Source organism: Papaver somniferum, chromosome 2, assembly GCF_003573695.1.
Source record: "Papaver somniferum cultivar HN1 chromosome 2, ASM357369v1, whole genome shotgun sequence".
NCBI classification, from domain to species: domain Eukaryota; kingdom Viridiplantae; phylum Streptophyta; class Magnoliopsida; order Ranunculales; family Papaveraceae; genus Papaver; species Papaver somniferum.
The window spans coordinates 73,084,923-73,106,257 of record NC_039359.1 but is presented as its reverse complement, the minus strand read 5'-3'; the positions used below and the strand labels follow the sequence as shown (position 1 = coordinate 73,106,257).

The 21,335-nt window shown below is 38.2% G+C and overlaps 2 protein-coding genes across 2 annotated transcripts; one reads left to right on the top strand and one right to left on the bottom strand.

The window, feature by feature from the left end:
• Nucleotides 1-11,607: 11,607 nt before the first annotated feature.
• Nucleotides 11,608-12,765, top strand: LOC113348029 (GDSL esterase/lipase At4g26790-like). The gene is made up of 2 exons (XM_026591717.1): nt 11,608-12,224; nt 12,435-12,765. The coding sequence occupies exons 1-2, from the start codon at nt 11,963-11,965 to the stop codon at nt 12,623-12,625; spliced, it is 453 nt and encodes a 150-aa protein (XP_026447502.1). The 5' UTR covers nt 11,608-11,962; the 3' UTR covers nt 12,626-12,765.
• A 134-nt stretch (nt 12,766-12,899) lies between these two features.
• Nucleotides 12,900-18,237, bottom strand: LOC113348028 (ELF3-like protein 2). Its single transcript, XM_026591716.1, has 4 exons — nt 17,245-18,237; nt 15,626-16,566; nt 14,276-14,327; nt 12,900-14,162 (listed from the first exon to the last, which is right to left on the bottom strand). The coding sequence occupies exons 1-4, from the start codon at nt 17,464-17,466 to the stop codon at nt 13,104-13,106; spliced, it is 2,274 nt and encodes a 757-aa protein (XP_026447501.1). The 5' UTR covers nt 17,467-18,237; the 3' UTR covers nt 12,900-13,103.
• Nucleotides 18,238-21,335: the final 3,098 nt, after the last annotated feature.

Below are 21,335 nucleotides of genomic sequence, written 5' to 3'. Positions count from 1 at the left end.
GAAGGATACAAAACCTAGATTGATTAGGTGGATCCTTTTGTTGCAAGAGTTTTCTCCAGACATTAGAGACAAAAAGGGTGCCGAAAATGTTGTAGCAGACCACTTGTCTAGGCTAGTTGTTAGTTCCCCTGATGATTCCCTTCCTATAAGGGATAGCTTTCCTGATGAACAATTGTTCTTTGTTACCCAATTACCTTGGTATGCGAATATAGTGAACTATCTTGTTACTGGTCGAATGCCCCAACATTGGGGTAAACAAGATCGTTCTAGGTTTTTAGCTGAGGTTAAGCACTTCTTTTGGGATGATCCTTATTTGTTTAAGTATTGTCCAGACCAGATTATTAGGAGATGTATACCTGAGAGTGACCAGTCCAGTATATTTCCTTTTGTCATGATCATGCTTGTGGGGGTCACTTTAGTGCTAAGAAAACTGCTGCTAAGATATTGCAGTGTGGATTCTATTGGCCTTCGTTGTTTAAAGACTCCCACAGTTACTGTGTGACTTGTGAACGTTGCCAGAAATTAGGAACCATTTCCCGTAGGAACATGATGCCCTTGAACCCTATTTTAGTTGTGGAGGTCTTTGATGTGTGGGGTATTGACTTTATGGGTCCGTTTCCTAATTCTTTTGGTAACTTATACATCCTTGTCGCTGTAGACTATGTCTCTAAGTGGATTGAGGCGGCTGCGTGTAAAACCAATGACCATAGGGTTGTGATTGAGTTCTTGAAAAATAATATACTTACACGTTTTGGTACACCGCGAGCTATAATTAGTGATGGAGGGTCGCACTTTTGTAATGGACCTTTTAGGCTTTTGATGAAAAATATGGTATTACACATAAGGTAGCTACCCCGTATCATCCACAGACTAGTGGTCAGGTAGAAGTTTCCAATAGGGAGATAAAACGTATATTAGAGAAAACAGTTAATCCTAATCGGAAAGACTGGTCGTCTAGGCTTACTGATGCCTTATGGGCTTACCGTACTGCGTTTAAGACCCCCATTGGAATGTCACCTTATCGACTTGTTATGGCAAGGCATGTCACTTACCTGTTGAGTTAGAACATAGAGCTTATTGGGCTGTTAAGCAGCTAAATTTTTCACTTGACAAGGCAGGAGCCCATAGGAAACTCCAGCTCAATGAGTTGGAAGAGATTCGTAGAGATGCATACGATAGTGCTAAGGAGTATAAGAACAAAATGAAACTTGTGCATGATAGAAATATCTTAAGAAAGTCATTTTCTCCAGGTCAAAAAGTTCTTCTGTATGATACCCGCTTGCATCTTTTCCCTGGGAAGTTACGTTCTCGGTGGACGGGTCCTTTTATTGTTCGCACTGTCTTTCCTCATGGAGCTGTTGAATCGAGACACCGGATGGTAGTAGTTCTTCGAAGGTTAACGGTCAGAGATTGAAACCCTTTTTAGAGCCCTTTCCTACAGGTGATATTGAGGAGGTCCCTCAACCGGACCCTGTTTACCCTTGATTGACCATCGAGGCGATTGTATTGTATATTAGTTTTTGATTTCTCTCTTCACCCAGGTACTATCTTTCCGACTTCTCTCTTTACTAATTCCTCATGTTACTTTACTGTTTGGTATTGCTCTTTCATTAGAAACATTGAGGACAATGTTAGATTTAAGTTTGGGGGGGGGGGAAGAAGAAGAAACTTTTTGTTAGTTTAGTTGCAATAAATAAACTCCAGAGCCTAGAAATTTATGCTTATTAAGGTTGGCACTAACCAATCTAAGTGGATGGGAACATCTTGGTTGTAGGAGTTGAGGAACCAATCTGATTAGATGGAAACATCTAAAGAGTCTATTCATAAAAGCACAGAGCTCAGGTGTTAGAATTAAAAAAAACATGGTAGTTTCGCCATATCTCGTTGAATCCTAATCCTTTTTTTTATTTTTTAAGTGATTTGGTGGGGCACACGATTCAAGTTGTTACCTTTGCTAGGGTGGAATAGAGTGATTGAGATACACAAAAAAAAAAAAAAAAAGACCAGACCATTAGACCAACCGGAATAAATTCAATAAAGTCGACCACTGGTGCCCTTGTATATGCCAGTTGTGTTGACCTAGAGTTAGGTTTATCGACCACTGGTCCCCTTGTATATGCCAGTTGTGTTGATATTAGTCAGACCGGTATCTCAGTCCATTAGGATAGGTTCACCTTGGCAGAGGCCTTCAGACAGATATGGGAAACACCGTTCACTTTTAACCATCTTTATCCATCTTCTTAATCTTTCCATGTGATTGGTTGACTCCGGTTATGATGTACAGAAACTATCTGAGTAGAGCTCTGTCACTTATATATGAATTTTAGTATGCTGAGTGCAAACTCGTGTACACAATTGGAATTTCGCATCAGGGTACTTCCTCTGTAGTCAATGAGAGTATGCCAACCAAGGAGATTCTTTAGTGCTTTCCAAGGTTCTGCGTAGATAGCTAGGGTCTGGAGTAAAGGTTTTGTGGGTACACCTCTGGTAAACCCTCCGGAGACAACACTCCGCCACTAGGGCCACCTAGTGGTTTAACGGCTTGCTGCACGTGCTAAGTGTAGTCATTTTATTTTCTAGATTAGATTTGCTCGAGGACTAGCAAATAATAAGTTTGGGGGTATTTGATAGACGCATTTTTGTGTCTAATTTGTCCTCAATGTTCCGTATTGTTAGTACTCGATTTCGTACTTATTATGGTGTTTTGTGTGTTTGTAGGTATTTTTTTGGAAATAAATATTGTTGGAAAATTTAGCTCAAAAAGTTGCTCGGAGTACCTCTGGAGGACATTTTCTATACGGACCCCCACTTTTTCTAAGGAGCACCCACGTCTATGTGTAGACCATTTGTCTATAACACCCACTGGTTATTTGGCACCCAAGACGTTGGATAAGGGCTGATCTTTCTTCTTCCTTCAAACAGACAAATGGCGGGGAAGTTTGGTTCTTCCCTGGCAGATTTTTGGTTCATCATTTGGAGGAGTTTTAGCGAGACTCAATGGCTGGATCTTCAGAGGAAGACGTGACAGACATTAACAGGCGCGGTATGGGCTTTTGCTTGGATTAAGTTGGGCTATATTTATCGGGTTAATTATGGACAGTGTGCATGAGAATATCTCACCATTTCCCGTGAAATTTTTTGATGTGCGTGTGTCTTGAGAGTGTTCGAACTAAACAATGACATTCAGTAGCGTGTTTTAGTGTGTATAACCAACAGGAGATACGGAGAATCACTTGCAGACGCGTGAACGGGTTTTAAAAGGAAAAAAAATAATCCCGTGATAGCAGAGTATTGAAGAGAGAATTATATGAAGTTATGATGCGAGATTTGGATGCAGTAAAGCTATATAAGTCGTTGAGGGTCAGTAGAGAGAGGGGAGAGTTTGGGATAAGCGGAGAGCAACAACAGAAGAGAAAAAAATTCGCACCAGAGAACCACCATTTCTGCTGCTGCTGAAGAACACGAAGAACAAAACACCACCAGAGGCAGTCGTTCATGCTACAGTGACAACGACATTCACACGAGGGTCGCAGAGATACAGCAACAACAACAGTTCAATTTTATCATTCTTTGTAACAGTGTTTTGCAACAATTATAAACGTTGCAAACACCCGATTTTCATTATTTTCTCTCCATTTCATCTTTGTAAACAAATTTTGAGCATGAATCAATATTTTGAGAAAGTTTACACAATGATGAGCTAAACCCATCCTCTGGGGCGACGGAGGAAGCTATTTCGCCAATGAAATGTGGTAATCTCTATTTTATTTAATTTATGCAATTATTATATGATTATTTGCCTTGATAAATAAATAGATAAAATGGTTTTTGTTAAACAATTTTTATTTCAATTGATGGAGCATGCTAGCCTAGGGTTTTGATGTCCCATACTTTCGATTTACAATTGTTATTTCTAAAAAAATCAACTTATGCAATATTAAGAATCAATTCGAATGAAGGATTTGAATAATTATAATTAGAGAATATAAATCACTTTGATATTGGTAATTAGTGGAATCCATATCCCCAGTCTTCTCCATATTTTTCATATCACTTTTATTTAAGTTTCCTATATTTTTTATTTAAAATTAAGTGTAAAATCTGCTTTCACAAGTCTTGAACGAATCTTATTACTACAACAACTTTGAAAATTACATCAAACAACTAAAGGAGGAGCTCTACCGAGAAATACGAAGGAAGGAAGACTTGATAAGAGAACGAATAAGGCTAGAAAGGAAAAACGAGAAGCTCTTGATTAAGAACAATCACCTAAAAGGAAAACAAATGGAACGTAACACCAAAAGAGGAGAAAACACTTCGGGAAAGAAATTTGCAACTGAAGAATATCATGAGTATCGTCGAGATAGGAGGGGGCGAAGGGAACAAAGTGAAAAGGAAGATTTGGAAAGATCCGTAGAAAGCAGCAGGAGGGAATTCATGGAAAAAGAATATCGTATGCAGCCATTGATGGTGATAAGGGTAAAAGGTGCATCGATCAATAACCCAGTGACGAGGAGGAAATTTGGAATGCAGGAAGGACCAGAAATGATAAAAAAGTGTGCGAGAAGTGAGCCATGCAAACCAGAAATAGCAGCATTGTTTTCGTTGAAACAAAGGGAAAATGAAAGCTTGCGAAGTATTATGACAAGGTGGGATATAATTTGCAAAGAACTAAAGGGAAGGCTATCAGAAGAAGATTTATTACGATCGTTCATTTATGCACTGTCAGCCAGGCACCCCTTATTTTCAACATTGTTCAAGATCAGAAACGAAGTGAAGATGAAGGAATTTAAAAGGTATCTTTCAGAGCATATCCGCCTAGAAGAAGAACGCTGATGTTGAGAAAGAATCATAGAAACGAGAAAATGTACTTATGAACTTATCATTAGAAAATGTACCAGATTCAAAAAATAATAAAAATAATATTTTGAAGTTTGATGAACCGATTCAAGGATACAGATTTTTATAAGACATCTAAAATGACACGAACCAAAACACAGGCAAGTAAGACCTCATATTAGGAGGAGAATAAGACCCACGAAATGAATGGTTTCTAGGGAAACGTAAACCCTTCGCCTAAGAAGGCTGAGAATCCACGGCATGCACCCTAGTTCGCATGAAAGTGCAATAGGAAAGACCTAACGCATGTCGTGAACAACTCTCAGAAAGGAAGCTAGGGGTAATGATAATACCTATCCGCTGAGGGTCCCTTTTATGATGGCCTTCAGTAAGGAGTGTGGAGTATGACCAAGGCGCCTACGTATTCGGTTGAGCTGCGGGTGCCTGGGACGTCTGGAGCGTTACCGGCCATGACCGTACGGCAAGTCTTGGCTACAAAGCACTCGATCCCAAAGAAACCTTGAGCCATATCGACGAAGGGAATAAGAAGTCACAAAATCAACTAAATATCGTAACAACTGGATGGGAGGAGACCAACATGCATGTTAGGGTTCACCTCCTTGAAGGGGCAATCAGGGAGAATATAAAGGGATGAAACCATCCAGATTAGGGATCTGCGTGGCCAAAGAAGACGGCAATGTCATGGGGCTAACATTCATGGTAATGGCTAGGCCCCTCACACTGTCGCGAAATGGGGTTCATAAAATGTTAAGATGGGTTAGATGGATCATTATTTGAAAGAATAATAAGCGCCTGATACTTATTCGAATAAATATCCTTCAAAAAGGGTGAGGAATAATAAGACCTTAATTAGGAGGTACAATAATACCTTGGAAAGTAACACATGAATGAATAACACAAGAACAATACATAAAGCAAAGATTATCATGAAATGAGTAAAAAGACAAAGGCAGACAAAGGGCAATGTGGAAAGGTTAATCATCTAGAATAAAGACAACATGAGAAGCACAGGCGAAAAATTAAAGTAAGAGCGCGTAATGAAGTAAAAGGTTCAAAGCTTATACGCAAAATCAAAATAGTGGGATGCCAACCTTTCATTCCATAACTCGGAAATACACAAAAGAATAAGAGGCAAGTATATACTTTAAATTTTGTTATTCTTTTGAGTATTCCCTCGGCGAGTATATACTTGACGAAATAGAAAATCACAATATTTAAAGCATTACTTAATGTTTAAAGTATTACTTAAAGACAACCAGAAATATATAAAAGAAAAAAGTCAAGGTGTTTTGCCCTCCAAGCTTGGGAGCGCCCAGATAAAGAGATTGTTATAAAAACTAAAGTTGAAAAACATGGGAGAAGGGAAACTTAGATCGTTGCTGAAGAGGAACGCCATCAGCAACTGTTGCCTCAGGGACCCTACCACCAACCCCACCAAAACTAGCTCTAGTATCTGCACCAAGGTCCGAAGGTTGTCCTGGAAAACTCGAGGAAGCAAAGGCACACTTGTACTCTTCCTCCTCGACCTCGGTCTTATTGATCTTTTGCCCCTCGTCACCCTCAGTAAGCTCCCCTTCTTCACCTAAGACAGTTCCGCGGTTGAATGGTTGCTCGTCATCAGAAAAGACCTCAAGAGGAAAGGTAGGATGAGGAATGCCATGCTCGTCACATAAGTTGTTGAAGAGAGAAATCAGGTGGTCATGGGCATTTTTGCGATATAACTTCGCTACTTTCCCAGAATCCTCTATCATCTCGTCGAGATCAACGTTCAAACCTTTGATCTCATCCTTGAGACAAGAATCCTATTTGCGGGACTCGTCTCTTTCACGGGAAAGGTGAAGAACTTGATTCTTGTAACGCTTCTCGGATTCTGCAAAATCAAAACAAGATTTTATCAGAAATCTGAAGTTTGACATAACTGATAGTATCTCACATTACACCTAGAACTACCTTCCATCTGTAAGATAATGGTATTCAACGTTTCTTGGATATCGGAGTGCAAATGATCTAGCCTGGAGATTTCTAAATCTGAATTTTTGAGTTGAACGCATAGATCGTGATATGCATTATCCCAACCCTTACCATGACCGGACTTTGAAGTATGCTTGCTAGGTTGAATAACGAGAGCACCCTTGTTCTTGTGAAGATATACAGACTTGACTTGGGAGGAAGATTTGACAGACTTCGAGCGCGAAGGGTTACCCAGCTGATCCTGAAGAAATTCCACATTTTTCTTCAGACAATCAATTTCTTCGTTTAAACCGGCTAACTTATTACGAGATTTGCGAAGATCAACCATAACCTGATTTTTCCTACTGATCACACGCTCATTATCTTCCTCCAGTCTCTTATAGGCATATAATTACGAGGCATGAAGATACCTCGAGGTAGTAAGGGAATCGTTAACTCGTTGAAGTTCTAACTTAAGGTGCTTTTTCTCATCGTGAAGATGAAGGTTCAGCTCTTTGTTTGAGAACAATCGGTAGACATGCAGTCCATTTGCGAGAAAAAGGTCTCTACCTTCTCGTTCAAGATCAAGTTTTCAGACACATAACAATCATTCCGAGTCATGAGGTTCAGATTTTCAACGCAGATATCTTCCAGCGAGGTGGACACTTCGGAGACGTCCATTTGGCGTTGCATGCATCGATCTTGACGAAACACAAAATAAGAAAATAACAGAAGGAAAAACAAAGGCAAGAAATGCACCTACAAGGAAAGAAAACTTACTTCGAAGCTTCTCCATCTTCTTCTCTTGGTTGCTGGAATACTCCTTCTCCTCTCTGAGATCCTTCGTCAATGCCTTGATTTGGGAATCATCCTTCTTCATCTTCTCTCAGACCAACCTAGCCTTCACTAAGCTGGCCATATGACGATTGACCTCCTGAAAATTGTCGAAGCAGAATTTAATAATAAATCACGAAATACTGAAAAGACGTCGTGGAAAAATATGCAGGGCTCACCAAATTCATTAAAGCGGAATATTGTTGGAGAGTCAAATTCATGGAAGCATTCAGTAACACCGAAGAATCTTGGGAAAGAAAGTCGTCAACACTGAAAGTCACCAAAGATTCGAGTGCACGAGACCTTGTAGAAGGATCTTCGCGAGCCTTGTTATAGATATCTTGAAGGAACTTCATATCAGGATCATAGATGGGGTTGGACATCGCTGAAGAAGTCGCTTGCTTCCCCTTTTCGTGAGAAATGGGTTTCGTTGTAGGTATCTCAGGATGCTCGCCTAGAAGAGGAGGAATAGAAGAATCAACAACCTTGGGAGAAGCGGTTGTACGGGACTGGGAAGATTGGTGCTTAGGAGCCGAAGGTTGACTCGGAGCAGCAACAGAGCTCCTAACTACTGTCAAAGAAGCCAAGTCCAAAACCTTGTGTCGCCTTTTAGGCTCGCCAGAAGGAAGAGCATGTGGAGCATCACACTTCGAAATAAATGATAGACGCATTTATGTGTCTAATATAGCCCAATTGTATATTGTGTTAGTACCCATTTTTGTACTTATTATGGCTTTTTATGTCCCTGTAGGTATTTCTGGAGAAATAAGCTTTTGCGGCGAAATTGGCTAAAAAAGTGGTTTTTGCGCTCGTGGGAGAAAATTACTATACGAACTCTCACTTTGGATAAGGGGTAACCTAATTACTAAGGGGTGACCCATTTCCAGGCATCTGCTAAAGGGATACCGGGACTGGATAGGGGAAGGTCACATTTCTTCACGTTTTCAAAAATGCATTTTTGGCGGGAAAATGCATGCAGCGAGGAGCAGATTTGGAGATCGAATTTCTACGTGATTTTAGGAGATTCAATGGCTGTATTTGGTACGTATGGACTCTACAAGACTCAACAGGTCTGTTACAATCGATTGGACCCAACCAATTGGGTTGGAATGGCCGAGAGAGGGTTTCAAAGTCTCAACAGAGAGACGTGTTCTGTTTCAAGTTTAGAAGATTTTTGAGAGATTTCTGGAGGACTTTGACGCCATGATATGGATGTACCTGATCCTGTTCAAGTATTAGTTGGAGTTTGGAGAGTTTAGATAACTCAGAAGAGGTCAGAAGACGCGTACAGGGAGGATTGAAGAGAGATATTCTCTTAACTGCACGGAGAAGAAATCTTGAATTTATACGAGATATTTGGGGTCTGTGGGATATATAAGAGTGGTTTCAAGTCATAAAAAGGGTTGGAAAACCTTAGGAGAGAGTTTAGAGTCGAGGATAGCCGAGGAGAAGCGATTACAGAGAGTTACTGCGGACCAAGTGTCAGACAGAATCCATCGATAGTTCAGTTCTATATCAGGAGTTGCAGGGATGGGAGGAACCACGGAGGATTCAATGGCAGGGGTTAGAGACAAACCCATCTTCCGGAAATCTGCTTGGAAACCTTCAAGGGTTTTAAGTTGAGTAAGGGTTGATACCTTCTTTGGAGCCATAATGATGAAAAGAAAGGTAACAATAAGGACTGAGACTGAAGGAGAAGGAAAAATAGCTTGAGTTCACAAAAAAAGAAAGTATTAAAGAAGAAGAAGGAAACCCCAAACTAGAGCCAAAACGAGGTATTTATAAGCAAGTAGAAGGTCAACGGCAGACCAGGTTGACGACACTTTCGAGAAAACTTGACCGATAGCAATCGGTTACCAGGAGAACGTGGCTACGTGGAAGAAATAAGGTGGAGAAGGTGGCGTCCAAGGAATCTCAACTGGTTCTTTTTCCATTCTCATAAAATTCGAACGAAATAAGAAAAGGAAAAATGTAGGTACACAAAATAGGTTCGCCACGTGGCCGCACAGGAATGCACGAGATAGGAGTAAGGGATCTCACTTAAAGATCTCTTTCAGTGGCTTGCCAAATCAAGTTAGGATCGTCATTATTGAACAGTCAACGAAATGAAAAACCAGGCGCGAGATATCATATTGAGGCGAGATGACTCGCTTGAAGAAGTCTAAATTCTGAAGGATCAATTGGAGTACCCGCAAGATACCAATCACGAAATGAAGTTTGGAGAAGTAAGGTTACTTGGATGGAAAGATAATCGACGAAGTCAGTAAATTACGGAGCAAGAAAAGAGACAGCTGTCCCGACAAATATTCAAAGTTTTCAGTGAAAGAAAGGGGAAAACTTTATGGAAAATGATTTGGAAAATGATTTGGACGAAGTATAAAGCATCTCCACGAGATCCTCACGAAGTAAAATGAGCTGTACACCATTAGGGTCAATTGGTCTATAAGCCTTGGATAAATGTAAAGGGGGTTCGGATTCGGTGAGAAGTGATAGCTTTGTTTAGGGAGAGATTAGGATTTCCTTGTACTGGAGAACTTGTATTTTCATTACTTGGAGTGGTTAATTAATAAAGAACTTCTCGTCTAAACCTTTATCATGTCTTAGATTTGTTTTTTTTCTCACTTGGGTGTGCTACCGGATTTTCGGTAGCTACGGTCGGTAGTTACAGTTGTCTTGAATGTATTCTTGACTGTATCTTGAAACTAATTCGACGAGGAAAGAATTCAACCTATATTATCTGACCATTCAATAATGGAATTTGAATTGAAAGGAGAACAAAGTAAATGAAGAGAATCCATCGATTTGCTTCCGGACAAACATTTTATTTTTCTCTAAATCTTAATCTCTCACTCTCTCTCAGGATCTGCCACAATTTCCAAAATCTAATACTTCCTCCGTCCATGTTTACTTGCTTAATTTGGATTTTGCAAAAACTTGAAAGAAATTCAAATTACTTCCACATACAAAATCGATCTTTGAATTGTTTGTTCAATATACTAGTTTGCATATCCTAGTCTTTGTTTCTTTCTTGATAATTAGAAAATTTTAATAGAAAATATACTAATTTTTTGGTACAAATTTATTAAAAAAGAACACAATTTAGACAAGTAAAGTTGAACCGAGAGAATATATTAAAAGGTTAAAATAATGTACCTCCTTCATTTTAGATAACTAGCTAGTAATTAAATACTAGATGAAGTTGTTAGCTTATAATTAAAGCAAGCTTTAATAAATCTAACATGCATGTTAAAATACAAAATTAAGTACCAGCAGAGAGCATGAAGATATAAACACAAGTCACAAAATCATATTGTGCCGATGAGATTTGCAATTCGTTTCCCGTTAGACCTCCTTGAACCAGTTGGTCGTTGGGTGAGACATCATCATTCAAGGTGAGCCATCTATTTGGTAGGGTTAAATGGGCTACGATGCAGTGGTTAGACATGCATTGGAGAAATACTATGAAGGTAGGCTTTGGGTTTCCCACGATGTGGCACTTCTGTGTATAAACTATAGTTGTTGACTTTGGATAACTAAATTTTATTCCAGACTTTAACCTGTAGTAACTTTTCTGATGCATGGTGATGTCGAGGAAGGTGTCCGAAACTTGTTCACGATAATCGTAACCAGGAACTGGCATGCAATGGCCAGTGAGAGCAGTCTAGCATGTTTATTCGCCATACAGTTCTTACTGTTATTTTCAGCTGAGAAAGTTCATGCAAAAGTGTTTGCGGTAATTGTTTTTGGAGACTCAACAGTTGATGCAGGCAACAATAACCTAAGGCTAACTGTGTCCAAGTCTAATTACAAGCCATATGGTCAAGACTTCGAAGGTGGCAAACCCACAGGTCGTTGGACGAACGGTAGATTGTTCGCCGATTTTTTATCTGATGCTTTAGGAATCAAACCTTTAATACCGGCTTATTTGGATCCAGAGTTTGGTATAAAAGACTTTGTAACTGGTGTCACTTTTGGCTCGGGTGGAGCTGGATATGATAATTTAACTACAACAATTGTAGTAAGTGCACTGAGACTTCTATAATCATTTTGCTCTTCCCCTACGTGATGTTAATATTTTGGGGTTTCTAACACGGTTGTACACTTTTTATAAGCGTGATCAATCGAAAATATGCAGGGTGCCATACCTCTATGGAAGCAATTGGAATTCTTCAAAGAGTACAAGGAGAAATTAACTAAGTTTTAAGGGGAAGAGAAAGCAACCAAAACGATACGTGAAGCATTGTATGTAATAAGTATAGGAACAAATGATTTTATAGAGAATTACCTCACTATTCCCATACGGTCGTTACAATTCAACATGGAGGAGTTCCAGAATTTTCTCACCGAAAATGCCAGCAGGTTCATTAAGGATCTTGGAAGTTTGGGTGCCCGAAAAATATCAATAAGTGGGTCATTTCCCATGGGGTGTTTGCCAATAGTAAGAACTCTGAATGTTCTGGTAGGAAGAGCATGTTTGGATTACTATAACAAAGTGGCTATGGATTTTAATAGAAAGCTTATCAAGTTAGTCGCAGACTTGAGAAAAGAGGTTGATGGGATCCGTGTGGTGTATGCAGATGGTGAGTTCTCTATTTTATTCGGAAAAACTTTGCTCGCAATTTTTGGCAGCAAACATGATAGACAAACCGATAGAAATAGGATATGGGTCTTTGATGTGTGATCTTAAATATTAATGTTAAATCCCTGTTTTTCGTTTTCTTGTTCGCTAATTTCTTATTATGTTTTCTAATTTCTTGACTTGTTTGATTTCTTGTTGTTTAAATATATAGGATTCCAGGTGGTGAAAAATGGATGCTGTGGGATGGGAACGGTCGAGGTAAACCAACTGTGCATGTTGGCAGTGTCATTATGTAAAGATCCCACAAAATACATATATTGGGATGCAATACATTTCACAGAAACGGCAAATAAGCTATTTGCCAATAACATACTGAACACAGGCCTAGCTAAGTTAATCTGAGATTCTGAATCCCCCCGTCATTAAATCAATCCTGAAAATGTACTAATGCTGCTACCACAATGATGTATGTTCACGAGCAAAATAGAAAGACTCCCAAATATAATGCAATTTATAATTCGATGCGTAATGCTAAACATAATTACTCCACGAAAAGTTTAATTTTGATGTCGTTTTGATTTAAGTACATATTTTTGCAGAATGGCAATTGATTTAGGTTTTAAGTCAACAAAAAACCTTGGATGGTTTTAAGTTATCTCAGCTGTAATGTTTCCTGTGTTCCAAGAGGAAAACTTTTTAAAATATCTTCCAGAAATATATTTACATACAACAAGGTTGCCAAGGCGAAACCCAGTTACAAGAAAAGGCACATCAAAACACTCGATAATATAGTGATAAGTGATAAGGTCAAGTTAAGATACAAGGCGAGGCGAGCAGTATATCATCAGAAATACTAAACCTAGTGAGTGAGCAAATTCATCTACGGTGAATCAAACTGTTGTCTTCCTTCTTGTATCGACCTAAAAATCCTAGCAGCTGATTCATTTGCAGATCTAGGATTGTGAGGAACAACTTTAATAACACGTGAACATTGCTTGTCATTGTTGTTGAGCTGTGGTACTACATCTACATTCTGAGCAGCAGGAGCAGTAGGAAAAAGTGGAAGAGCATCCAACTTTCCAGAAATGTTACCTGTTGCAACCGTTCGTTGTGCTCTTTCTGCGGGACTACTTCCTGTACTCCCTTGTAATTCACTGTCTTTGGATGCTTGAAATTTAGATAAACGACGAGACACAACTGCTTCACTTCTTTGGTTCCTTGACATGTTGCATGAGTTTCGAGATTGCATGTTAGCATTGAACTCTCCAGTCGATAACTGTTCAGTTGATGGACCCACTTGTTCAACAGCTGAGGCAGACATAACTGGATTCATGACAGGCATCCCGTAAGGAGGAAAATAAGTTGGTGGAACAGGAGCCGCAGGATGATGACCTATCTGTTGTGGGTGTGGAGCTGGATATTGATAAGCTGGATTTAAGTAGTCTCCTGCAATAGGAGGTAAGCTCGTAGGACCACAACCGCCATAAAACGGTGTCATGAAACCAGCAGCTGGAGGACATGGCCCTGAGTAGGGCTTGTAAACAAGTCCTTCGGAAGGGGACATTATGGGGACCAGCCACTGATTTCCTGGTGGTGGGAAGCACCAACCCTGATTATTATTAGGAGGAGGTGGAGGAGGCGGTGTTGGCGGTGGGTTTTCAGAATATGGGGCGTAAACTGGATGTTGGTTACCATTTCTTCTGTCAGTCCCATCGTTGACTGAAGGAAGATTAGGTTTTTCAACAGCATTCTCGGCCGAGCACTCAGTAATCCTGCTAGGTCTCGAAGAATGGTCTTTCTGCTTCGCGATTGCTGGAATAGGTTTCACGACATACTTCGGATGCAGCTTCTTCACAGGTGATTCCTTAAAAGAAGGCTTGACTAAATAAGAATTTTCCTCAAGCAACAGATGTGGGGATCCAGCAAACAATTTCTGTACCTGTTCCAGGGACGTTCACAGATCGAGTCAAAATTTACATAATTAAGGAAAAAAAGTACGAGAGAATAGAATTAACAAAATAGAATAGTTGCCAATGTTAAGAGCAGCTTTACCTTTATCAATCTATGCAACTCAAATACTTGAACAGAGAACACCCTTTGCTGACTGAAAAAAAGTAATTGTCGCATTAGAAATACTCAAAAGGACATGCATCCAACCGAAATAAACAAACATGTCGTCACTCTCGGGAAAAAAAAACACTCTTTAGATCAGTACTGGACTTCAGTTTAGCTACAATTGTTTATATTCATAAATGGAGAAATACTTAGAATAGATAAACTAATGAAGTAGATGCCAAACTTTGGCCATATATATGACAAGCATATAATTGAGACCTTGAACAACAAAAAGAAAGAATAAAAAGCATATATATGGCCAAAATTTGGCCATATATACGACATATCCAAACACAGAAAGAATAAACAGCTCAAACTTCGATAACTGCAACAATAACAAAAAAGCATGCAAACATAACCCTTCTTCATTTTCCATATTTTCCTTTTGTTCTTGGATCAGTGACCTAAATCTAAGAGGAGAATGGTTCATTTTCCTATGTTAAGACATTGAATATGACAGATTTATATTCTACAAGATTCCGTTGGAGGAAACTCTAGCCAACAAAACCCTGGGAACAAAATCAAATGCATTATAGATATTCCTATATGTAATTACTTAGATCCCTTCTTCTCACAGCATGTGTGAACTGTTTGAACTAAAGCCTGAGTTTATTTCTTCTTCAAGCGGGGATGGGAAGGTACATGAACCAAGTGGCAATTCATCTAAGTAAGCCCACAAAGAGCTAACTGATATGATGGTATAGAATATCTAAAGAAATACCAGAATCTACAAAATGATATGACAAATAGATAATACTTCGCAAGAATCATCCTCAGGAAAGACATATTTTCGGCTAATCATTCACATTAAGCATTAAAATAGAGTATATATTTATCGTTCTTTCTTTTCTTTTCCTTTTAGAAGTATGGCTTCATGGATGATGTATCAAGATCACAAATAAATATGTGCACTAGCTAGCAGACCAAATAGGTAAGAACCAGCATAATATAGTATCTTTATGAAACTTGAGAAGAAGAATATAACATATTCAACTATGCATAAGAAAATTTGAGCGCATTTTCGATGTTTTAACCAAAACAAACATTCAAATACGAAATGTTAAATGCAGATATCTGGTAATCTATGTAGATCACAGACATGCCAGGAAAATATATCTTTGGAAAGTTTATGTCATATTTTAGGTATAATGTCTAAGAGGTTTATTAAACATTTGAATATGTATATATAAATTCCCTGCAGTGAGCTAACTTGGAAACACATCCTAATTTATAACACTGGCAATCTGTATAAGAAATTATCATGTATGCTAAGACAAACCAACTTACTTGGCAATCTCTTTTCTTGCTTTCCAAAATTGCTTCTGACCTATTACACCAACAACATCATCAGGAGATATGTCCAAACTCGATACAGAATCCAGAATAGAAGTCTCGGAGACATCATCATTTCTGTCTGCATCTCTCCCTTGTGATATACTGTGCATTTTGTCTTCATCGCATTTATTGGAGTTTTTATGACTGTTTCCAACAGAGGCTCTGGAACATGGTTCACTTCTAATCCTTGAGACATTAATCTCTTCCACACCACCGTCAGAATGCCCTTGATGTAGTTGTGTATTGACATCCTCTGATCTTCCTAAACCGTTACCTGAAATATTTTGATGTCTGGAGTCTGATGATGCACACACATACTTCCTGTGATGTGAGATCCTTTCTCCAGCTGATGCATGTGATGTACTCTTCTCCTGAAAGTCCCTACTGGTGATAGATTCTGCCAGGTTCTCTTCATCCTGGTTCCTAGAACTTTGTCTTGACCTCAAGTCCGTAGTATTTGGTCGTTTCAGATGTTTATCCCCAGCATTATGAAGTTGCGATGAAGAAACACAAGTACCAGATACAACCCTTCCCGTATTGTTAACTGCATTAAAGGGAATAAGCATTTCCTGTTCCACATTTTGCTGAGGTTTGGTGGTACCAGTATTCATTTTTGGCTGAGCAAACGTTGGAACCATAAAATCATCCTCATCACCAGCCCTGTTCGGGTGAGTGGTCTTTGAGTTAGGGAAGTAGCGTGTGCGAAATGAACTGCTTTCAGCATTTGGTTTTCGATAATTTGCATTATCTGTGGATTTCTGTTCTGAATCCCGTGTCATGGTTTTATGATTCACACAATCAGAGGAGCGAGAATGAATCTCCTCAGCAAAGTGATGAGGTGTAGGCGGAGGGATGTAATATGGTGAAAACACGGTCCTTTCATGCCCACCCCCCTATAAACAAAAACACAATCAGCAATTAACAATGATCACAAAAGAGAATGGCGTACATAACTTGACCGGTTATTAAATTCGAGGAATCATCATCTTCTAACATAAAAATAGCATAAAATATATTTCAACTTACTAACAATAAAATTTCCAACTTACTAATAATGAGGGAGGATAACCATATTTGGAATTTGTAGCAAGTGAGGAAAATGAAACGTGACTTCACTTGCGAGCAAATTTAACTTAAAGATACAAAAGATAAAGAGAAAATTATTTCTCTCAAAACATATTTGACAATACCAAATACAGACTTGATTACACTCTAGATAACACCAAAAAGAGGATAAGCATTTACTCTAAATTTGAAGCAACTGTTATACAGACTGTATTACTTGGATGATTCCAATCCTATACATCTAAAGCCATTCCATTCAAACCCGTGTTTCAAACAATAAACTGCATAGCAACAGCACCCATATCTTATACAAACACCTATAGAAATGTAGTCATCTAATACTCAAACTCAGAAACCACATAAACATCGTTATCAGGATTTGCAATTAAAAAGCAACATGTAATCCTCTCAAGTTTAGACTAATCAAAGCACTGTCAAGCACAAGTAAATAAATCTTCTCTTATGAAACAATGAAATATCCATATAAGTATAGGTAAGGAACTAACCTGGCTCATGGAAGCTGAGGCAGAAGAAACTGTATTACTAGGTGGTAAAGGCAATGTAGAACCTGAACCAGAATTGAACCTTTGAGATGGAATACTAAGTTGTTCATATAAAGCCATCTTGTTCCTTGGTGGTGCCCTTGGTCCTCCTTTCTCTGTGTCATTTACATGTAGTCTTGGAAACAAAGGTCCTACACTCTTCTCCTCATCTTTTCCACTTCTCATCTTTTCCAACCCCAAATCCACTTAACCAAATCAATATTTCACTCTTATAAAATCACAAATTCCCCAAAATTTAAATTCTTACACCAACAAAATTTAAATTCCTACACCAACACCCAGATATCCAAAATCAATCCTTGTTCAGGAACAACAAATAACAAAATTTCAAAGAAGCCAGCCTTGAAATGGAACAAAATTTTGACCTCTATTTACAGAACCCACTTCAGAAAAACTTCTAATTTCCCAAATTCAGACTCTAACAACAATACCCAGATAGCTCAAATCGATCCTTCAAAAAAAAAAGACCCCAAAACTTCACAGAAGCGAAATATCAAACACCTTGAAAGGAACAAAAATTTGATCTCTATTTACAAAACCCACTTCAGAAAACTCAAAATTTCCCCTATTACATCAAACCCCAGATCGAAAAAGCTGAACCCCAATCAAAACAACCGTATGAAAATCATTTTCTTGGTGTGTAATTCAACCGTATATCTGAGAAAAGAAAGGGGGGCGTGGAGATGAGAAAGAAAATCGGGAAGAAAATATCTAATCTGAAGGAGAAAGATATAAACCAGTAAAAAGGCTTAAAAAGATAGATTCGACAAAAGAGGAGGTGGAAGAGAGAATCCTCAATCTTTCATTTTTAATTTTTATTTTCTAGAGAAAGAGGAGAAAAGTGTAGGTGCTGCGGTCCTGTAGGACCCAAATGGATAAAATTAAAGGAAGCACTTTTAGGGATAGGAAAGGCAAATGAATCAAGAGGGAGTTTTGGACATTAGTGTTTTTGTGAAGCAAGTGGTGTTTTTTGTTGTTGGAATGGAAAATCAAATCCTGGTTGCAAGATCAAATAAGGGCAGAGTTCTGCACCACATATCAAATGTTTTCTTTTCATGTCTTTTACGATGACTACCTTTACCTATTATCTTATGAGCGAGGATGCATAGATTGATCTCGTAAGATTTGACCCAGTTTTCTTTACATTCCCAAGGACAGTGAATTTGAAGTTAATACGTTGGAGATACGTTTTTTTTTATGAAATTTGAGGGTTCTATAAAAGATGAGTATAATTTGAGTTGTATAACACCATTATCTGATATTCTGAAAACTAACTGTCGAAATTAAAATCGGTAAATGGTGAGGCTTGCTATTTAAAATTGTGCTCATTTTTTGTAGGAATCTGGAGTTTAAAAAGAGGAATGTATCATCAGAATATCATCTTCAAATTCATTGTCGTTTGGACTCTAAAGAAAAAATTGGTGAAAATATTGTTAGATAGTGTCCATATAAGATTGTTTATGAGTCCTCCCTCTTATCTTATACGAGAATTACTATATTCATGGGAAATTGTTGTGTCAAGTTACAAGCTTGTTACATGAGTTTACCAATTTACACATAGGTTTTCGGATTCCATGTAATTGAAAGGTTATTTTTATTAGGAACTGAGAAGGACAGTTGCTAAGGAAATTAGATAAGTTGAAATTTTTGTCATGTTACATAATGGACATGCAGTTTTCCACTACGATAAGTTGATCTAGAGAGAAATATAAAACCACTGTAAATCTGGATACAGAAAAGTATGGATACCAGTTTCACAAACTGGGAAAACTTTTATAGGTATGGAGCCGTGGTACATGTACCAAGTACACGTACCGGTGTAGCTATAGTTCGGCAGCGATTTAGTGGTACGCATACCCGGTATCCATACCACAAAAAGTCTGTGAACTCATGAACCTGGAATGGTACGCATACCTAAATATGCATACTGAAAAAGGACTGTTGGTTTTGAAACCGTATTCATACCCGGTACATAAACAGATAAATTTTTGTATGTTCCGGAACTTATATTTATCTTAAGGGTACACATACTTGGTACATGTATCATGACAAATATAGTCACGAGCTAGGTTGAAGTACACGTACCTGGTACACGTAATTACCTTGTCGAATATTTTCAGATGCACAAAATATTGTTTCTGTGAGATAATTAGCATTTGAATAAATCTCTAAGAACATTATATAGACATGATTAATCACATTATAACCTATGGTTGTGATTCAAATTTAAAGTCTTAAGTGTTTATGAAAATGATTAAGCTTATAGTTCAATCGGTTAGTTTCGTCTAACCGTTTATGAACAGTGTCTTTGTACACGGTTCGGTTACGGTTCATCCTAACCATAGTGTATATCTTGATATGTCAATGACATTTAAAAGCTTCATCTAACGGTGGTTATTTATTGCTTGGTTCCAAAGGTATCTTAGCTTAAACCTAAAGCAACCTATGCTTTGAAAGTATATAAAAGGGGAACCTTAAGAACTGGGATCTTTGAATCCTGACACTAATTTTTTGTGTGTCCTAGTTGTGAACTAGAGTCGTCCTCTTCCAAAAACCCTTTTAGGGTTCAAAGACTTCATGGGGATTCGTGAAGCCAGGTCCAACTATCTTTTATCTTGATAGTTCGAGTATCCTGATCTTGACCGATTGTTGATCTTTCTCCATCAATCAAGATAGATATAATTCACAAAGTTCTATTCGTCTCAAACTTTGTTGATTCCACAAGTTTAACACTTGTGGGGTGAATAATAATATAGGTTGCTCTTCGGGAAGCATAAGTCAGGATTTTGAGGTTATCTATACTTTGTCTATTGCTATCAATTTCCAGTCTCACCTTGATCTACAATAAAAAGGAAATCACACATATATACTTATATGTGGGAGGCTGATTGGTTTAAAGTGTTCAATTGAGTTGAAGCAACTCTTAGGCTGTAAGGGACGTCAGCTAAGGGAATCAATTGGGCGGAGTCCTGCTAGTATTAAATAAGCATAAGAAGCGCGACTGTAACTGAATTTATGTGAGGGTTTAATTCGGTCTCAACTACATTCCAATCTGAAGTTACTTGGTAGTATGCTAGTGTCTGTAACGGCTTAATGGAGTTTGGTGTTCAATCTGGACTAGGTCCCATGGTTTTCAGCATTTGCGGTTTCCTCGTTAACAAAATTTATGGTGTCTGTGTTACTTCTTTTCCATATTTTATTGTTTATCTTTATAACTGAAATATCACTGGTTGTACGTAAATCAATCAAATTAGATACATCCATCCTTCTTTATTGGATACGACTTGATCTATACTTGGATATTGATCTTTGGAACCGTCCAAGTTCTGTCACACGCAAATCAGGTTCACGGACTTGTCTCTGTAAACTTTCTGATGGTGGGAGAAAGAGATATAACTCTAAATATTATTCCTTGATTGAGATTCATTAAGTTGAACTCTCGAAATTTTATTTATGTTTGTCCATACAGGTTTCCTAAGAAAAAGTTAGTGGTCTATTTTGGTACCTACTGCGTTTTCAGATAACAAATGAGTTATGCTAAAGTGGATAGTATAATAACGAAGATAATTGGATTTTTGCAGACAACAAAAATATTAAAGCCTTTTATCTTTCTGCGATACATATAAGAAGGAAAGACTCAATCAATGTTCTTAAAAAATCCAATGGTGAATGGACTAGTAACCCTGATATTATTTCTAAGGAGTTGTTATCTCATTTCCAAAATATGTTTCAACATGACCATCGTATTCGTGTTGCTCCTCCCTTCTTCTTGTTAGCAACCAGTTGGCCAATAAAAATAAGCGTATTACCTGTGAAGATATCAAGTATTACACTACTAATAAGTTCACTTAGTCCATGAAACAACCTCATTCTTTCATTCGTTCTTTCCTTCTTTTATAGATATGTTCTATTAGAGCGCTGCTCGGTAGAGCTCACAAGTTTGGTTATCTCAAGATTGTTAACAATGATGTACAAAACTACATCTTGATTTCTAGTCTAATAAAGTAAAGTCTCAAAGTAGGATGAGAGTATGG

What these genes read in the sequence shown, in the direction of transcription:
- LOC113348029 (XM_026591717.1), top strand. Translation starts at nt 11,963, where the DNA reads ATGGAGGAGTTCCAGAATTTTCTCACCGAAAATGCCAGCAGGTTCATT. An exon ending in CCGTGTGGTGTATGCAGATG is followed by an intron (nt 12,225 to 12,434) that starts GTGAGTTCTCTA and finishes TTAAATATATAG; the next exon opens with GATTCCAGGTGGTGAAAAAT.
- LOC113348028 (XM_026591716.1), bottom strand. Translation starts at nt 17,466, where the DNA reads ATGAGAAGTGGAAAAGATGAGGAGAAGAGTGTAGGACCTTTGTTTCCA. An exon ending in GCAAGAAAAGAGATTGCCAA is followed by an intron (nt 14,328 to 15,625) that starts GTAAGTTGGTTT and finishes ACTTTTTTTCAG; the next exon opens with TCAGCAAAGGGTGTTCTCTG. An exon ending in AGTTGCATAGATTGATAAAG is followed by an intron (nt 14,163 to 14,275) that starts GTAAAGCTGCTC and finishes TCCCTGGAACAG; the next exon opens with GTACAGAAATTGTTTGCTGG.